The sequence below is a fragment of the Mus caroli genome, chromosome 10 (genome assembly GCF_900094665.2).
Source record: "Mus caroli chromosome 10, CAROLI_EIJ_v1.1, whole genome shotgun sequence".
NCBI classification, from domain to species: Eukaryota; Metazoa; Chordata; class Mammalia; order Rodentia; family Muridae; genus Mus; species Mus caroli.
This window is the reverse complement of record NC_034579.1, coordinates 24,719,525-24,738,640: the sequence shown is the minus strand read 5'-3', so window position 1 is coordinate 24,738,640 and position 19,116 is coordinate 24,719,525. Positions and strand designations below refer to the sequence as shown.

At 38.0% G+C, this 19,116-nt stretch overlaps 1 protein-coding gene across 1 annotated transcript in view; it reads right to left on the bottom strand.

The window, feature by feature from the left end:
- Window positions 1–19,116, bottom strand: part of Themis (thymocyte selection associated) — a 211,972-nt gene that overhangs the window by 2,967 nt on the left and 189,889 nt on the right. Inside the window, exon 5 of the mRNA XM_021174738.1 lies at window positions 14,376–14,525. Coding sequence (XP_021030397.1) covers window positions 14,379–14,525 — 147 coding nt within the window. The 3' untranslated portion in view covers window positions 14,376–14,378. The remainder of the gene's footprint in view (window positions 1–14,375; window positions 14,526–19,116) is intronic.

The following is a 19,116-nucleotide window of genomic DNA, read 5'->3' as shown; positions in this document are numbered from 1 at the left end:
AGAGAGACAGAGACAGAGAGAGCCTTAATTAAGGTTGCATTGCTGTTAAGTGACATCATGACCAAGATAAGTCTTATAAAGGACTTATTTACTTGGATCTGGCTTACAGTTACAGGAGTTCAATCCATTAGCATCATGGCAGGAACATGGCAAAATCTAGGCAGGCATGGTGCTGAAGGGGCTGAGAATTCTATCTCTTGATCTGCAGGCAGCAGAAGAGGATTGTAACATTGGGCTCAGCTTGAGCTTATATGTGAGACCAGCACTGGCTGGTTTTGTGTCAACTTGACACAGGCTGGAGTTATCAAAGAGAAAGGAGCTTCAGTTGAGAAAATGCCTCCATGAGATCCAGCTGTAAAGCATTTTCTCAATTAGTGACCAAGGGGGGAGGGCCCCTTGTGGGTGGTACTATCTCTGGGCTGGTAGTATTGGGTTCTATAAGAAAGCAGGCTGAGCAAGCCAGGGGAAGCAAGCCACTAAGTAACATTCCTCCATGGCCTGTGCATCAGCTCCTGCTTCCTGACCTGCTTGAGTTCCAGTCCTGACATCCTTTGGTGATCAATAGCAATGTGGAAAGTGTAAGCTGAATAAACCCTTTTCTCCCCAACTTACTTCTTGGTCATGATGTTTGTGCAGGAATAGAAACCCTTACTAAGACAAGACATCAAATCCCCACTTCCACAGTGGTACACTTCCTCTAAGAAGGCCATATCTCCTCCAATAAGGCCACATCTCCTAATTATGTCACTTCTAGTGGGTCAAGCATATTCAAACTCCCACAGAGAGGAAGAAGGGAAGAAAGGAAGACAGAAGGACATAAATAGGATGGAGGAGGAAGAAGAGACATCACAGGATAATGGCGCCCCAGGAGCAAAAGACTATGATTTTTAGTACCTACATCCTAGGCATAAGCAAGAAGGAAAGACACTGAATTTGAATAATTCCTGAGCATTTTAGTGCAGCACACACAACTTTCAGAGGTTTTGGCTTTTGTTTGTTGTTGTTTTGTTCCTTACTGCCTTCCATGCCTCTCTCTCTTCCTGCCTTCCTTTCCTCCCTCCCTTTCTCCTTCCCTCTTTCCCTCATACTTCCCCCTTTCTTTTCTCTTCTCCTTCCACTCCTTTCCTTCTTTTCAACCTTAAAGTCCTTCTCTATCATTTCCTAATCTTATGGGATTATTTCCTCATCTTTAGAGATAAGAAAGAACAAGATACAATAATACCAATTATACAGGATTCTCACAAAAAACTAAATGAGGTAAGATCAAGAACCCCCCCCTCCAAAAAGAGTCTAAACTGTTGTGTCATCTCTTTCCAATTTTATAATGCAAGTGAAATATAAAGACAAAACCTAGTTTTCTGATATCTACAGACTTCACAGTTCCAATGAAAGAAAGCCAAGTATCTCAAGTTAACTTCCCCACTTCAGTGATTACTTGGGCTGGGGATTGGATATGAGGTAATGCAGAGTGTTCCAGGGATGCATGTTCTCTTGGATTTCATTTCTTCTGTGTCTTATTAACTACAGCACCCAAGGGTGATCTTTAGCTTTTTCTGTCCTTCTCATACAACCAGATATTATAGAATATTAAAATAAGGATTTTAGGTGGTATGCCCAGATTTATTTCCAATTCCTATCACTTTCTACCTTTGAGACTTTATCTGCAAAAACAGATAACAACATTATTTATCTCTTGTAGTGTTTCTTTTCTTCATTGGGAAGGGGGGGATGGAAAATTAAATGATTGTACTATAGGAAGAATAGAGACTGAGATCTAGGCCTTGAGGCTTAAGTATACAACTCACTGGCTGCGTGTCTTGACTAAACTTTGTATCCCATTTCTTTGTCAGTGAATGAGTTTTGATGATAATAGCTGAGGCACCAAGTTAAGGAAATATCAAATGAAATAATGTATCTCAAGTGCTTTGTAAAACATAAAGTGCAGTAGAAATATTACCTGCTATTACCTTCCTATCCTCACATAAAAGGATTACAAGCCATTGGTGGGAAAGTTCAGTCTGTCATTTTGACAGTTATTAGTCTCGCTCTCCCCTGTCAATAAACTGATTTAAGATAGTACATTGTAAAGCAGAGAAGTGGGAGGTGAGGATATTAGAATAATTATATTATCTCAAACTGAAATAATGGCTGGAAGCCAGGTTAATTTTAGAAGGGACTTTCTAGGTCACTTCAGAAGCCTGATCTCCTTCTGTCTTGCCCCTTAGCACCCACACTCAGTCTAGCAGATAGAGCTGAGTTCACATTGAAGAGAACTCTGTTCCTGTCATACTCTCAATTGCAAGAAATCTTAAAGTATATGGGAACCATTTTTTCCCTGAAAATTACTTAGAATTTAGAGTGAAAATTGATATGAAAAACTTTTACTTTGGGACACTTAGCACACATTCCTTTAGAAATACCACAAGTGTAATACAGGGTGTTTTCTTTTTTTTCTATTTTACATTGAATTGAAGATCTTCGTCACCAATTATTTAGCTGATGAAATTAACAGAGGAAATTGGATTTATACAGAAGTTCCTGGGTGATTAAAGTAAATAATTCCTCACTTGAACAGACACAAAATGGGGTTTTATTTCATTTTCCTTTTTTAAAAATATAAATGAAATAAGTGACCTACAGTAGAAGAAATACACATCTTCAAAATTAACCTGTCATTCCAACTAAAAAGTATATATATATATATATATATATATATGTGTGTGTGTGTGTGTGTGTGTGTGTGTTTGTGTGTGTGTGTGTGTGTGTGTGTGTGTGTGTGTAGTTACTATATCTATAAACCATGTAATCACCATGAGGAAAATCAACATCTTCTCATGTTTTGTAGAAATCAAAATATTTACATTTTCTTGTAAAACAATTATTTCCTAAAGCATTAATTTAAATCAAGCCTGGATACACTTCACTTTACCTGAAACTGAGAGACAAACTGCTAATGCCGCTAAGTCTGAGACGGAAGAGTGGAACCAGAAGCGAGGGCTACTTTAGGGAGGAGTCTCTGCGTGGCTAGTCTTTTCTGAGCTTCCCGTGGAATCTCTCCTGAACATTTTTAACTAGATTTTCACTCATGCTTCCAATCAGTAGCTTTCTTTTCTTTGGCACATTTTGAGATTAAACTGTGGGCTAAGACCAAGTACCAATGACACACAGGAACAGCTGCTGCATCTCTCTCATTTGTAGTGATGAACTGAAAGTCAATTATGTTTCAGAGCTAAGGCTTATGTTTGTGTTCTTGGGGCATGTTTTACCTAGAGAAAAAGAAGATGTTTGAGAGATGCCACACATTGTCTATAAAGTAGAGAATAGCAATGTGGAGGTCATTTTTTTTTTAACTAAGAAAATTTTCATTATGAATTCGGCACATGCCAAGGAGTTTCTAGCATCTAAAATTAGAGCAAAGTAGAATTAAAAAAAAATCCCTGTAATCATGGTGCACACCTGTGGTGCAGGTATCTAATAACCAAAATTTATAAAGAAAGCATATGCTATCTTGGGTAGTCTGAAAGCAAGAGACAATGTCAGCTAAGAGGTTGTCATTTTTGGTAAGGTTGTTGTGGAAGAGACCACCAAAATAGCTCAAGGCTGGTCTGCAGGAAGGGCCAGGCTCATTTCTGGACAAAGAATATGACTGGAATTTCTCTTAAGGGTGTGAGAAATAGGAATCCAATGGATCATAAACAGAGGTGGTGGGAGACAGGAATGTCCTTGTGGGGTTTTCAAGGCAGGATTTCTGAGATTGACATTGGGTTTAGCACCTTGCAATTGCCTGTTTTATTGAGAGTAGACATCATGGAACAGTGGTAGAAGATGAATTAGCCTATTCAAGAACCCTGGTGATTAGTGCGCTAGTATAATTGCAGGCATATCCTACCACATTGATCAACAGCCTGGACAATACAATCAGAGTCTGTTACAGGAAGAAAAAAGTCCTGAAAGAGTGGTTGACAGCAGATATTTGCACTAAGATGGTAGCAATGGTTATGGAAGAGAAACGAGCATGTTCTAAAGCATAGAGATAGAGAAAATAGAATTTGTTGATGCAGTAGGTGCAATGAGTGTGAGAGAATAAGGAAAGGTTGTTCTTGCTTCTTCTCTGTATCACTGCTCCCAATCCAATATGCTTCCTAGACATCTCCTGAGTCAGAATCACAAGTAAAGCATCTTGAAGTGGATTATTGGTATAATCAAAAACCAAGGAGTTATTTTCTAGAGCACACACTAGTAAACCTTTTCTTTAAAGTGCCAGATAGTAAATATCTGTCACAGACATTCAGCTTTGCCCATATAGCGTGTGTGTGTGTGTGTGTGTGTGTGTGTGTGTGTGTGTGTGTGTGTGGTGTGTATGTGTGTGTGTGTGGTGTGTGTGTGTGTGTGTTTTGTATAAATACTGCTACAATACAATTTTACTTACAGGAATTGAAATTTAAATTTCATATTATTTTCCCCACACCAGAAAATACTTCCTTGATTTCCTTTTTTTTTTAAGCACTTAGAAGTAAAAACAAACATTTGTTAGTTCCTGACCTATACAGAAACAGTCCTTAGGAAAGATATCACTCAAGGGCCATTGTTGGCCAATTGTGTTTTACAGACTAGATGCCTGGCATATGCATTTCAATGTTCACATAAGTGATTTCTTTGTGCATAAGGACATTCTTATGATGTAGGCATTTGTACGCAAATTTAAAGCTTAGAGGCAAAAATCACAAAAACATGACATTCTTTAAGGTGAAGTTCACTCTTGGGTCTATCTGGTTGCAAAGGCTGCTCACTTTCCACAATATCCCATTACTTTGAGCACTATTTTGCTAGTAGCTCATGGCCTCCTTCCGACATGGACTAAGACAGGGATGAAGTGAAAAGAGAAGAAAGGGGTTGCTTTGCCTAGCAAACCATTGTTTGCTCTCCATGACTACACAGTGCTATTCTTATCATTACCAGTTTGCTGATGAGAAATCCCATTGGTGAAGCCTGACAAGCAGAGCTCTCTGCAAAGAACCAATGCTGCAGAAAATAAATTAATCTCTAGGGGAGAAGAGGGGCGAGGTTGTCAGTAGCTCACGCAAGTGCTAATGGCAAATGATATTTCAGAAGCTGTCAGATGATGAAATGACTCTGCTTGTCCCTCCGGCACACCCTAAAACATTCAAACAGAATTCAAACATCCACCTATGAAGCAGAGCAACCTCACAACACTGTAGTTTATGATCTTATTATGTTCAAAGCAAGAGATTGTTTCTCAGAACTATGGGGGTGTTAACAATTTTGTGACTTTGTATTCTGACAATAACTTTGCATTAAGATTAAACATCAACTGGAATCATAATTTGTTTTGATGGTTTATGTAGAATATGCTATGAAGAGCTTGAAGCATAAAAAAGGATAAGATAGGAAAAGATAGTTATTGATCAGTACATGTATGCATGTTTTGAAATGCCACACTATACCTGTGATGACGTATACAAGGTTTTAAAGAAGTAAAAATAGAGTTGTTTTTAGCATATAATCCAGTCATATTAGGAACCAGATGTTGGTCCCAATTTTAAATTATCTAACATTTTAAATAATAAGTTTTCTAGACACAGGATTAAATGCTATTACTGAGCTTAGAACAGTGTTAGCAGCACTGAAACATAGAGCTGGATCTTCATTAATATTGAGAAGAATATGAACAAAGATATGTTGCATTATGGTAATATCTGAAGTAACACTTCCAGACATGGTATGAGTAGGTAGTCAATCAAGGTCTCAAATATAGAACTCCTACTGTACCAAGTCCTTAATATTCCTTAGTAGGAATCCACCTATGTTCTATTTCCCATCGTACAACTGAAACATGACTTAGGTTACAAGACTAAGTCAAACTGATGTCCATACGAAGATCTTGTTAGATACCTTCTTGTCCAGTCTTTAGTCTCTGGGTTCTACTTTGGCCTTGGAGGAGAATTTTCCCATAGGGCATCTTTCTTTTCAGCTGTTCAGTCTACCAACAGAAGTGAGACTTAGATGTAGAAAATAATTCAAATTAGTATTACTCAGACGTGGGACTTTAGGGAGCCAACCACCTCAATGTTCTATCAGTAGCAGGTATTGCATCGAAATTGTTCAAAGCTGACAGGCATGAAAATTGCCTTCTAGGATGAAAAAAAATTTAGAGAGATGAAACAGCTTGTGCAAAAGCTGTACCTTTAGGTTTGGAGCAGGGCTGAGATTAGAAAGTAAGACACCATGTTTTATTTCTGCTTCCTGTTTCTCTTAGTGATTCACGAGTTTATGAAGGATGAGTGATGGCAGGTTTCATTTAAAGATTAAGGATAATTTAAGAAGCATTGCTGAGGAGTTAAAAAGAAAGAAATTGTATTAGGGACTATGAATCAAGAAAGTATAAGGTATATTTAATAAAGAACATTTATGTATTCTGAAAAGATTTCAGCTTCCAGTGGAGCACACAAGTCAGAAAGAGAAAAACAGATCCCTGTGCATCTAGACAAGTCATGAGAAACAATCCTAGCAAGTAATGAATGAGTAACACACATACTAACACATTCTCCTTCCCATGTAAATAGTAATCCTATTATCCCGAATGATTTTGCTCTGGGCCAAATGAAGCCTACTAATCCACAGTCACAGTCCCTGGCCAGGACAGCTCTATCCATGATGCTAAAGACTGCTCCAACTCAGTGCACCTTTAAAGAGCCATGCCCATCACAGGATTCCATGAGGCTTCCCCTGAAGTCTTTGTGGTGATTATATCGGGACTTCTCTTCTCTCTCTGCCTATGCCTGTTTCTGTTTCTTCACTTTTGGTATTTTCCCTGAGAGCACTTCCCAGTCAGCTTGCCATGTGCAATTCAATCTAGGGAGCTGATGTGTAAACAAACAAACCGAAAACAAAAACAAAAATAAAACTAAAACAAACAAACAAAAAACCTGCTTAATGCAAACATTTCCAGAACTGGTTAAACAGTAAAAATCACCAGGGTCAGATCATCAGCTAATTCTATCATAGCCATGCTTCTTTGACTCAGGAACTCCCTGTCCATAGCTATAAAAATCCCCAGAGGACGGAATTCCCAGAGGGAAAAATGCAGACTAAGCCTCAGTACCCCACAACATCAAGACTTCTTAGAGGTATTGTCATGAAATAAAGTGTTCTTTGAAATGAACTCAGAGTCAGCAGTTTCTTGCAGCACTGAAAAAAGTTGGAGTTTGTTACAGGTTAAATTAACTTTCACCTGCTTTATGCAATGAACTCTTCAAAGTAGCCTATGGACTAGTACCAAACATGGACCCAATTTGACAAATAGGAAAAGTTTAACAGATTGCCAATGGCACACTATGAGTGAGTGGAGGGTTTAAATCTAACAGACACCACTAAGACTGCAGAGGTCTGAACTTTACCCTCATACCACACACACGGTGCAATCAGAGAACTGGACTCTTATTTATAGACAAAACATGCAGAGTTAATGAGGATGTTGCTAAAAGATGACGTGAGAATCACCAAGCTATTAGAGTAAATTAAGGGCCCACAGAAGGTCACCTAAATGGTCAGTGAAGCTCTTTTGCTGGCTTCTTAGAGAAAGGAATTGGCCCTGACAATACTGTCCAGAGTTCGTTTCTCTGAATCTGACTCTAGTCGATTCCACTGATGTTGCATAGTTCCTGTTTGGCCACTTAACAAAATCTAATTCTCTACACTGACTATTTATCTCAGTAATCTTTCTTCAGTAAGGTTCCATCTCTTGCATCTGATGAGCAAGACTGGGTACCCAGAGACACAAGATAAAAAAACTAGCACTTTTGTCCTAATAAGACTTTATAGTTTAGAATTTTTAGTCTGAGTTCAACAACAACTACTTTCACCAAAGAGGAGGAGGTATTATTTTAACTAATACCTAAGCATTTGGGGGGGAAAGTCACTGTGATAGTACATATTTATAGTTCTAGGACTTGCAGTGGTAAGACAAAAAGATCATAAGTTTAAAGTCAGCCTGGATCTCATAGCAAGGCCCTGTCTCAATGAAAGAAGTAAAGGGTGGGAAAAGCAGTTTAGAAAAGGTCTTGTTTGCTCCTCCTGCACTCTGAAAGCGTAGTGCTTACATAGAAGCAATCCCTACCTAGAATGGTAAGTGTCAGTCCAATCCATCAGTTTATTTTTAAATAAAGGTATATATTTTATTATAGATGATATGTATACCATATATATGTGTGTGTGAATAAAATCAAAGTTGCCAAAGTTTTATTTGGCCTCTACTTTCCTCCTCATTTTTATGGATGGAACGGTCACACAGTGATAGCTCATACTGCAGATTCCAACCTGATTGTCTTGAAGGTGGGAAAGCAAATCAAAATACTCTGCACACACTACTAGTTTGTAATTTTCAGGCAAATACATGCTGAATTAGCCCAGGAAGGGAAATTTCACTTTACTCTCTTGACGGAAGCTAGGATGTCTCTCTAGTCTAGACCTGTTGTTTTAATCTGAGGCTCCTTTTGTCCTTAAACCCATCATTTATGGGCACTGTGTAAGCAGAGGTACTTCGAATGTCTATAAAATATGCTGCATTTTTCACTCAGGGCACAGCTGGAGCAGCTGATGTACTATCCCAGAAATGCACATGCTGCGAAGATTAGATACCCAAGTTCCCTGTGATTGAAACAAAAACTTTGATCTCAGGAATTGTGTTATCTGGTACTTTGTAGGATCCATAATCTTACAGGAAAAAAATAGTTTCCAATGAATTAATAATGGCTTGAGTCTCAACCCACTGCTGCAATTTTCACTGCACCGGTTGTTTCTTTTATAGTCACACTTGATTAGTATTTGAAATGTGGAGGAATAGCAATATGCATGGTTTTCAAAGCCCTTTACAGAATTTCATTTTATCACTCAGAGAGAGTCAATGAAAACGTAATAAGAAAAGCTCTATGGGATATTTTTATAGAAGTGTCAGAAGCCAGTAAGCTAACTACTTGAAAGAACTCAGACTGTACAGACACGATTTGGAGCAGAAACACTTCAGAGACTTTAGATCTAGTATTTTGACTTTTATATGTCCTTGGAGGATAAAATGTACTCACTACAAAATCAAATAAGGAGGGGTGGGGGAAAGGAACAAACCATATGCTTAAGAATAATTAATTTCAACTTTCCTGCAAACTAAATGTGAAGCTTTGAAGATAAGTGCCATAGGAATTGAGCTGGTTTGGTGTATCTAAAATATTGCCAAAAAAAAGACAAAAGTTCTGATTTCCCTTGTCAAGGCATGTCAGATTCCCGCCATATGGAAGTTAGTCTTGTAGCTTAATTGAGAGCTGTCAGTCCTTCACAAGGCCATTTGCTCTTCTTCAACAGAGTCAGAAAATGCCGTACCACTAGCTCTACAAACCAAGCCATCTTAAATGAAGTATGCTTTTGATTAGCTTATATTTTAAATATTTTATTAATTTTTAATAATATTTTAATTGAATACTCAGGAATTTCACATCAGGAACCCCAAGTACACTCACTTCCTAGTCTTCCCAGGTCTGTTGCTGCCATTGAGAACTCCCCCACACCCTAAAATAAAGGAGGAGAAAAAGAATAAAGAAAGTAAAAGCAAAAGACAAAATTCCAACTCAATTCTTCACTGAGTTAGAAAGGGCAATTTGCAAATTTATCTGGAATAACAAAAAACCTAGGATAGCAAAAAATAGCAAAAACTATTCTGAACAATAAAAGAACCTCTGGTGGAATCACCATGCCTTACCTCAAGCTTTATTACAGAGCAATTGTGATAAAAACTGCATGGTACTGGTACAGCAAAAGACAGGTAGATCAATGGAATAGAATTGAAGACCCAGAAATGAACCCACACACATATGGTCACTTGATATTTCACAAGGGGAGCTAAAACCATCCAGTGGAAAAAAAGGACAGCATTTTCAACAAATGGTGCTGGCACAACTGGTGGTTATCATGTAGAAGAATGCGAATTGATCCATTTTGATCTCCTTGTACAAAGCTCAAGTCTAAGTGGATCAAAGACCTCCACATAAAACCAGAGACACTGAAATTTATAGAGGAAGTGGTGAAGAGCCTCGAAGATATGGGCACAGGGGAAAAATTCCTGAACAGAACAGCAATGGCTTGTGTTGTAAGATCGAGATTCTACAAATGGGATCTCATAAAATTGCAAAGCTTCTCTAAGGCAAAAGATACTGTCAATAAGACAAAAAGGCCACTAACAGATTGGGAAAGGATTTTTACCAATCCTAAATCAGATGGGGAACTAATATCCAATATATACAAAAAGCTCAAGAAGCTGGACTACAGAAATTCAAATAATCCCTTTAAAAATGGGTACAGAGCTAAACAAAGAATTGTCAAATGAGGAATACTGAAGGTCTGAGAAGCACTTGAAAAAAATGTTCAACATCCTTAATCCACAGGGAAATGCAAATCAAAACAACCCTGAGATTCCACCTCACACCAGTCAGAATGGCTAAGATCAATAATTCAGGTGACAGCAGATGCTGGCAAAGATGTGGAGAAAGAGAAACACTCCTCCATTGTTGGTGGGATTGCAAGCTTGTACAACCACTCTGGAAATCAGTCTGGCAGTTCCTCAGAAAATTGGACACAGTACTACCAGAAGATCCAGTAATACCTCTCCTGGGCATATGCCCAGATGTTCCAACTGGTAATAAGGAACCATGCTCTACTACGTTCATAGCAGCCTTATATATAATAGCCAGAAGCTGGAAAGAACCCAGATGTCCCTCAACAGAGGAATGGATACAGAATATGTGGTATATATACGCTTACACAATGGAGTAATACTCAGCTATTAAAAACAATGGATTTATGAAATTCTTGGATGTATCTGGAGGATATCATCATTAGTGAGGTAACCCAATCACAAAAGAAGTTATTAGATATGCACTCATTGATAAGTGGATATTAGCCCAGAAACATAGAACACCCAAGATACAATTTGCAAAACACAAGAAAATTAAGAAGAAAGACCAACTTGTGGATACTTCATTCCTCCTTAGATTAGGGAAAGAAATACCCATGGAAGGAGTTACAAAGACAAAGTTTGGATCTGAGACGAAAGGATGGACCATCCAGAGACTGTCCCACTTGGGGATCCATCCCATATGCAACCACCAAACCCAGTCACTATTGTTTAGGCCAGAAAGATTTTGGCATATGCCGGCATGATTTTGCTGAAAGGACCCTGATATAGCTGTCTCTTGTGAGGCTAGGCCAGTGCCTTGCAAATACAGAAGTGGATGCTCACAGTCATCTATTGGATGGAACACAGGGCCCCCAATGGAGGAGCTAGAGGAAGTAGTTGAAGGTGTCTGCAACCCTATAGGTGGGACAACAATATGAACTAACCAGTACCCCCAGAGCTCGTGTCTATAGCTGCATATGTAGCAGAAGATGGCCTAGTCAGCCATCATTGGGAAGAGAGGCCCCTTGGTCATGCAAACTCTATATGCCCTAGTACAGGGGAACGCCAGGGCCAAGAAGTAGGAGTGGGTAGGTAGGAGAGCAGGACAGGAGGAGGGTATGGGGGACTTTCAGGATAGTAAAAGGTAAATGAAAGGTAAATGAAGAAAATAGCTAGTAAAAAATTGAAAAAAACAAAACAAAAACAAAAGACAAATGAAAAAAGTCCAATTTTTGCTACCCATATAGTCATGGTCAATCTCCTGGTGGCCATCCCAGTAAAGAAAACTGCATCTTTAGAAGTTTCATCCATGTATGTTTGGTAATAAGACACCAGGGCTTTTGAGATGAAGCTTCTAAGAAGATCAGCATTCTGTCTGAGCTAGTGCCCTGAGAAGACCTTGCACACTAGCTCTGCACCCAATCCCACAACATCCAGAAGAAACTCAACCCTAGGTGATGTAACACACTCAGGATCATAAGATCTCAGGAGCTTGGTCACACCAGGATTTCAGGATCCCAGTGGCAGCTTGACTCCAAGGAGCTCTGACACACACACAGGATCTCAGGTTCACAGGATCACAGAAACACAGGATCACAGAGACACCTAGACTCTGAGGAATTCTGACAAAACCAGGATCACAGGAGGAACAGGATCTAGTCAGATATAGCGAGGTCATGTAGCACTAACCAGATGGTGAGAGGCAAGCCGAAGAACATAAGCAACAGAAAACAAGGTTATTTGGCATCATCAGAACCTTGTTCTTCCACCAAAGCAAGTCCCGAATACACCATCATACAGGAAAAGCAGGATTCAGATCTAAAATCATTTCTTATGATTATGATAGAAGACTTTAAGAAGGCCATAAAAAAAAACTCCCTTAAAAAAATACAGGAGAACACAAGTAAACAGGTAGAAGCCCTTATAGAGGAAACAAATAAACCCCTTAAAGAATTTCAGGAAAACAAAATCAAACAAGAGAAGGAATTGAACAAGACCATTCATGATCTAAAAATGGGCAAAGAAACAATAAAGAAAACCCAAAGGGAGACAACCTTGAAGATAGAAAACCTAGGAAAGAGATCAGGATACACAGATGCAAGCATCACCAACAGAATACAAGAGATAGAAAAGAGAACCTCAGGTGCAGAAGATACCATTGAAAACATTGACACAACAGTTAAAGAAAATGCAAAAAGCAAAAATCTCCTAACACAAAACATCCAGGAAATCCAGGACACAATGAGAAGATGAAACATAAGGATAATAAGTATAGAAAAGACCAAAGATTCCCAGCTTAAAAAGCTAGAAATTATCTTCAACAAAATTATAGAAGAAAAATTCCCTTACCTAAAGAAAGAGATGCCTATGAACATACAAGAAGCCTACAGAACTCCAAATAGTTTGGACCAGAAAAGAAATTCCTCCTGTCACATAATAATCAAAAACACCAAATGCACAAAATAAACAAAGAATATTAAAAGAAAAAAGTAAGGGGAAAAGGTCAAGTAACATATAAAGGCAGACCTATCAGAATTACACCAGACTTCTCACCAGAGACTATAAAAGCCAGAAGAGCCTGAGCAGATGTCATATAGACGGGAAGAAAACGCAAATGAAAGACCAAGCTACTATACCCAACAAAGCTCTCAATCACCTTAGATGGAGAAATCAAGATATTCCTTTTCAAGATGAAATTTACACAATATCTTTCCACAAATCCAGCCCTACAAAAGATAATAGATGGAAAACTCCAACACAAGGAGGCAAACTACACCCTAGAAAAAGCAAGAATGTAATCTACTTTCAACAAACCCAAAAGAAGACACAAGCATAATTCCACCTCTAACAACAAAATAACAGGAAGTAACAATCACTTTTCCTTAATATCTCTTAACATCAATGGACTCAATTCCCCCAATAAAAAGACATAGACTATTATTGGGGGAATTGAGTCCATGGTGGGTTTCTATGCTAACTATCATCCACTGAATAAAGAAAAGGTCTGAGAACCGGTTAAAACTCAGTTACCGTATCCTCTTTCAAACCATTAGACATGATTTACTCTTTCATCTAGCAAAAAATTTTTTTAAAAAATTATGATTAGTCTAGGGAGGTGGCTGAGTTAGAAAAGTATCTGTTAGGAAGGACCTGGGTTTAGATTTCTAGCGACTTATAGAAAGACAAGAACAGTGACATGAATAAGTAACTCCAGAGTTGGAGCAGGCAGAGACAAAAGGATCTTTGGGTAGGCAGCCAGCTTGAATGAACTGATGCACAAGCTCCAGGTTTAGTGAAAGACCCTGCCTCAAAATATTAGGTGGGTGGCTCCAAAGAAAGCTCAGTGATTAAAGAGTATTTGATTGTTATGCACACAAAGGAGCCAGGTGCTCTTCTTAGCACCCCGGTGTGATTATTAGCCTCTGTAACTTCAATCTCTGGAGATTTGCCTTCTGGCCTTTCAGGGTACTGCATGCATGTGGTACACAGATATACATACAGGCAAAGCACCTATTCTCTCTCACACACACGCACACACAAAAATATCTTTCTAAACCATCAACCAAGGAGAAGAGGCCCTTGTTCCTGTGAAGTCTTGATACCCCAGTATAGGGGAATGCCAGGGCAGGGACGTGGGAGTGGGTAGGTGCACACGCTCATAGAAGCAGGAGGGGGGTATGGAATAGGGTGGCTTTGGGGGGGATTGGGAAAAGGGATAATATTTGAAGTGTAAATAAATTAAATATCCAATAAAAAAGATATATCTTTTTTTTAAAGTGGGTAGACCCAAGGAAGATTCCAAACCTCTGAGTTCTATACACATGCTCTATTCCAAGTATCATGGAAGCAAGAAACTATGTGTTGTAGCCTTATCAGGTAGATGGTTAAAATAATATTTTATAGTTTAACTGACATGTCACATCGGTGCTTGCGGCTGCAGTGGCCCATGCTTGCTCTTCTGTCTCTCCACGTCAGCCACATCATTCTGAAAACCAACTCGCGCTCTTGAATCCTGGCCACTTTCATCTGAGGGAAGCTTCTTGGGTCTGTCTACATGGTGACTCTGAAATGAAAGGCACATATAAATTATCAGTCCAAGATAAATGCCTTCTACAACTATGACAAGGGTATTTATTATACAGCAAGTCATTTCTGTATGTCTGAAATATTCTATATGCCAAATCGGTTATAAATCCTAGGTTTCTCAATATATTTTAATAATCTAAGTGTGCAAGTTTTGAGGTAGCCAGCTGAGTAGAATAAAAAGTTGTTATAGAAGAGACAGTTATCTTCCAAAACTATTTATATGTATTACTTTTTCCATGTGTAGTTTATAAAATATTTTACATGTAGAACATTCCTACCCAGTTGTTCCCAGCATAGTCAGACAATCCAGTACTTTATCATATATCACATAATTATGTATCAATTCTGTATTATTCTTTTGTGAGCTTGTTATTATTTTTAAATTTTATGTATATTACAGGTGTTTTGCCTGTATGCATGTACGTGTACCACTTGCATGCATATTGCCTAAGGAGGCTAAAAAATGACATTAGATCCCCTTGAACTAGAGGTACAGTTGTGAAATTTCATGTGTCTGCTGAGAATAAAACCCAGGCTTTCTAGGAGAATATCATGTGTTCTCACCCACTAAGCCATCTTGCCACAGTTGTTTCTATGCTTTATTTAGAAGAAATCTTAACATCGCCTCTAAATTTATACACATTTTATTCAACAGTTTGCAAATTTGACAACATTCTCTGGCCAATTTGAGAATAATAATACATCATACTGATGAATTATTAAGGCCCAGCATCAATGGGCCCCTGCAACTTATCATACATAGGAAATGTTATAATGTTTGACAGTATACTGACATATTGCATACTTCAAAAGATACAACAGTTATGATCCCAAATCTAAGAAATACCTAAGGGGGAAATTAAACTTCAGCCCTTTGTTTCTTTATCAAATTCAGAATAGAAGCTTATTAATTTGACTATAACTATAAAATATTAGCAGATTTTTAGTTAAAATTAGCTAGTCATTGGTTCTGTCTGTCAGTACAGAATAATGATCACACTGATGGCTACACATCTGTTGCACTTTTATTTATCAGAGTCCTTTGTGTTCAATTTTAAAATGCCCTACTGTTTTAACTTTTGGCTTGCCCACATGGCTTCTTTTGAACCAACAGGATATTGACACACCTGGAGGCTTAAGAGATAATAACACTATTGTTTATTTGTTCATGCCTGCATTTTCATTAAGCAATGAGACAGGTTCAAGCTTGTATAAGGGAAGCAGACCATGAGCTGTAGTTTAGGCGGGTTACCAAATTGTCTAAGCTGAGGTAAGACACAGCTAAAGGAGTCCAGGATACTTAGGGTACACGAGTTTAGACCAGTATAAACCAACTCATGTTGGCTCAACCCTACAACTTCGTGAACCCATTAAATGTGATTTCAATTACATGCCATGCTTTTTTTTTTCTGGTAGTCATGTAATACCGTGCAGTGATAACTGTTTCATTCAACCAACATCTATCCCAAACAGTGCTGTGTGACAAAGCAAATATATGACAGCCTCAGACTTGTCATATATAATATCTCAAAATACCTAATGAGAGAATAAAATAATATGGCAAGCATGCACAGATAATTCTCGAGTCCCCTTCTAATATCAACGGATAGCTTTTTAGTGGTATTGCCAGGGATAAATCAAAGGATCATTCTGATTACGAATAGCACATTTAACTACTTATCATCATAGTGCATATATTCCACTTGCTCACAAGCCAAAAATATATACACCAGTAATAATAATGTCTATTGCCAAGCCTACTAGTGTCATCATACGATATTTGAAAAGAACAATATTCAGCATGTACATACCTTCTTGATTGTTGAATTACATGCTTTTGAAAATATATTAATGTCAAGGTAGAAATTAAAAAATAAATTCCCCATACTGAGCAATAAACTAGATGAATGGGCAAAAATAGCTGGATTTTTTTTTCATACCAAATTCAACTGATAACATTAAACAGTTGAGGGGTCACTGAGTGGACAAAGGCATTTGCCTGAGGAACTTGATGACCTGAGTTTGATCCCTGGCACCCACAAGCTCATATTTGACTAGTTGGTATTTGACTCATTCACAAACCATAAAAAAAAAAAACAAACCCTAAGCTGAGACCTGAACCCTGTAAGTCGTGCTCAGACCCCCACATGTACTCTGTGGCACAGAGCATTTCCTCTCCTTCTTCTCTCAGACACCCACAAAACAAGTAAACTAGTGCTTCCAAGGATTTAAACAAACAAATAAATAAAACTATGGATCAAAATCTGCAGTTTGTGGTAATTATAAATGCTATGCTATAATCCAAATACTAAAGAAGACATTTTAGGTATTATTAGAGAACTTTGTCATAAAGCCACTATGGGAGAAAATAGCCACCTGATTCAGATGTGCCAGCAATTATACCTTTATATGAGTTTCTTGATGCAAACATTTGTAGACTTAGATATCTATTTTAGAAATACATTAGAATTTCATAAATTAGTAATGTACATCTGCTGAAAGAGCCTAAGCACAGTCTCCTCCGGATGAGCTGTGTGCGATTTTCCAACTCTTTACCTTATTCATATCCATGTCCTGTCTCCAGCATGGACCCTCAAAGGGTCTGTGTGGTTCATGAATCACTGGCCCAATCCCAACCTCTACTGTTTTGGTGCCACAAGTCTTGTTCCTACATCATACATTACTATTTATTTTCTGCCACGATGAAGTTCCCACACTGTTATTTCTTCATTGCCTGCTTGCGTTCTATTAACCCTTGGCTCTCTCTTCTGTCCTTTTTCATGATTAACAAATCATTTTACTCTGACTTTCTCTCTTCCTTCGTGGCTCACAAATTTCACTATATATTAAACTTTCTTTCAGAACACAGCTTCTACCTTCGTACACTGGCTACAGGGGCACTGGAGACTCATTTACTTTAAATGATGGTCATTGCCTTCAGGTTATCCTTGGGTTGATCATCCCTGGCTCTCACTTGCTGCTGCTTTCATATGCCCACCATCTAGCTGTAGAACACATCTCTTCTCGTTTCCATTATTTGCCTACTAATCTCTAATTACCATGAATTCTGGATTGCTATTTCCCCATCCCATCTTACTATGGACAAAATTCTGAGTGGCATTCATATGTAGAACATCTCATTCAACATCCTAAGTGTCTCCTCATTAGAAGAAAGTTTTTCTCTACCCCAGTCCTTCATTTTGTCTATCAAATATTTATTTAAAATTCTGAGTTTTTAAGCATGCTAATTATTGCATCATTGAAAGACAGACGATTATATACTATCCTTTATATCTCTGATTCAAATTACACTGGTCAACTACCTATAGAAATTAAAGTGAAAATGACAGTTATGTTAGATAAAGCAAGAATCTATAACTGAGTGTGAAAACAGAACCCAGGATATTAGATAATTGCCTGGTAGATGAAACAAAAATGGGGGGGTCACTCTTTGTCACTGTTTAGATACTGAACCTTCAAATTGAAGATGGAGTACAGAGGAAACTTACAGAATGAAAATGTGTGACAAGAATAGATGAATTGGCGTTTGGAATGACATGCATCAGGCTTTTTTTTTTTTTTTTTTTTTTTTTAAGCTCCATAGTTGCACAATCAAAATTAAGTTGTTCTGTGGAATTTCTAGACATAAGAATCCTAATTGGTGATACTAAAGGACCATTATATGACTTCTGATGCTGTTCCTTTTTATATTTTAAAGACTTATTCTTACCTTTAATTATTTATATGTAGGCAGGCTGTATGTTCATGCAATATCCTCAAGGGCCAGAAGATAACACCCTTATAAAAGAGCAATCCTCTCCAAACAGATGTGTTCTTAAAGAAACCACCTTCTCAGCATTCATAAACAGTCACTGTGTAGGAACATCTCGACTATTTCTATTTAGAAAGTAAACTTAAGCAGTAACTCTGAAGAAATGTCTGGTAATATTTGGGGATTTCTTTACTAACTTTGATCCTATTATTGTGCTATGCTCAAGTGACACCATCTTCCAGAGAAACACTGGTTCTTAGGAGAACACTAGTTCTGAGACTCCAACTGTAACAGACAGACACCTGCCATTCATGTCCTGATGGCCACAAAATTTGAGAGAAGTGGATGCAGGCCTCCACGTAAACTTCTTCACCCTCTTATGTGAGGGTTTCTTGTTTAATTTCTGTCTGAATGACGACAAATAAGTTAATGACCAGAGATATTATTAAATTAAGAAAAACAATTAAGAATATGGAAGCCAAAAGTAATTTTTCTCCTTGGTCTTGTACCTTTATTTGTGTATTCTCCTTGGTCATCAGGCGTCAGCTCAATAAATAATATCGATTACCAAATGGATGAAAACAGCAAGAAGTTTCTCATTCTACATTATGAGACTCTGATGTAATTTGATTTTTCTGGGGAAGGGATTTAAACAAGAAGGAACACAAACTGTGAAAACTAATCTAAATCTGACCATCCATATCATCCTCTCTTTCAGACAATATTCTAAGGTTTCATATAATTATACACATAGAATTACTGACCCCTTTCTCTGCACAGAATATATTTTCTCTCA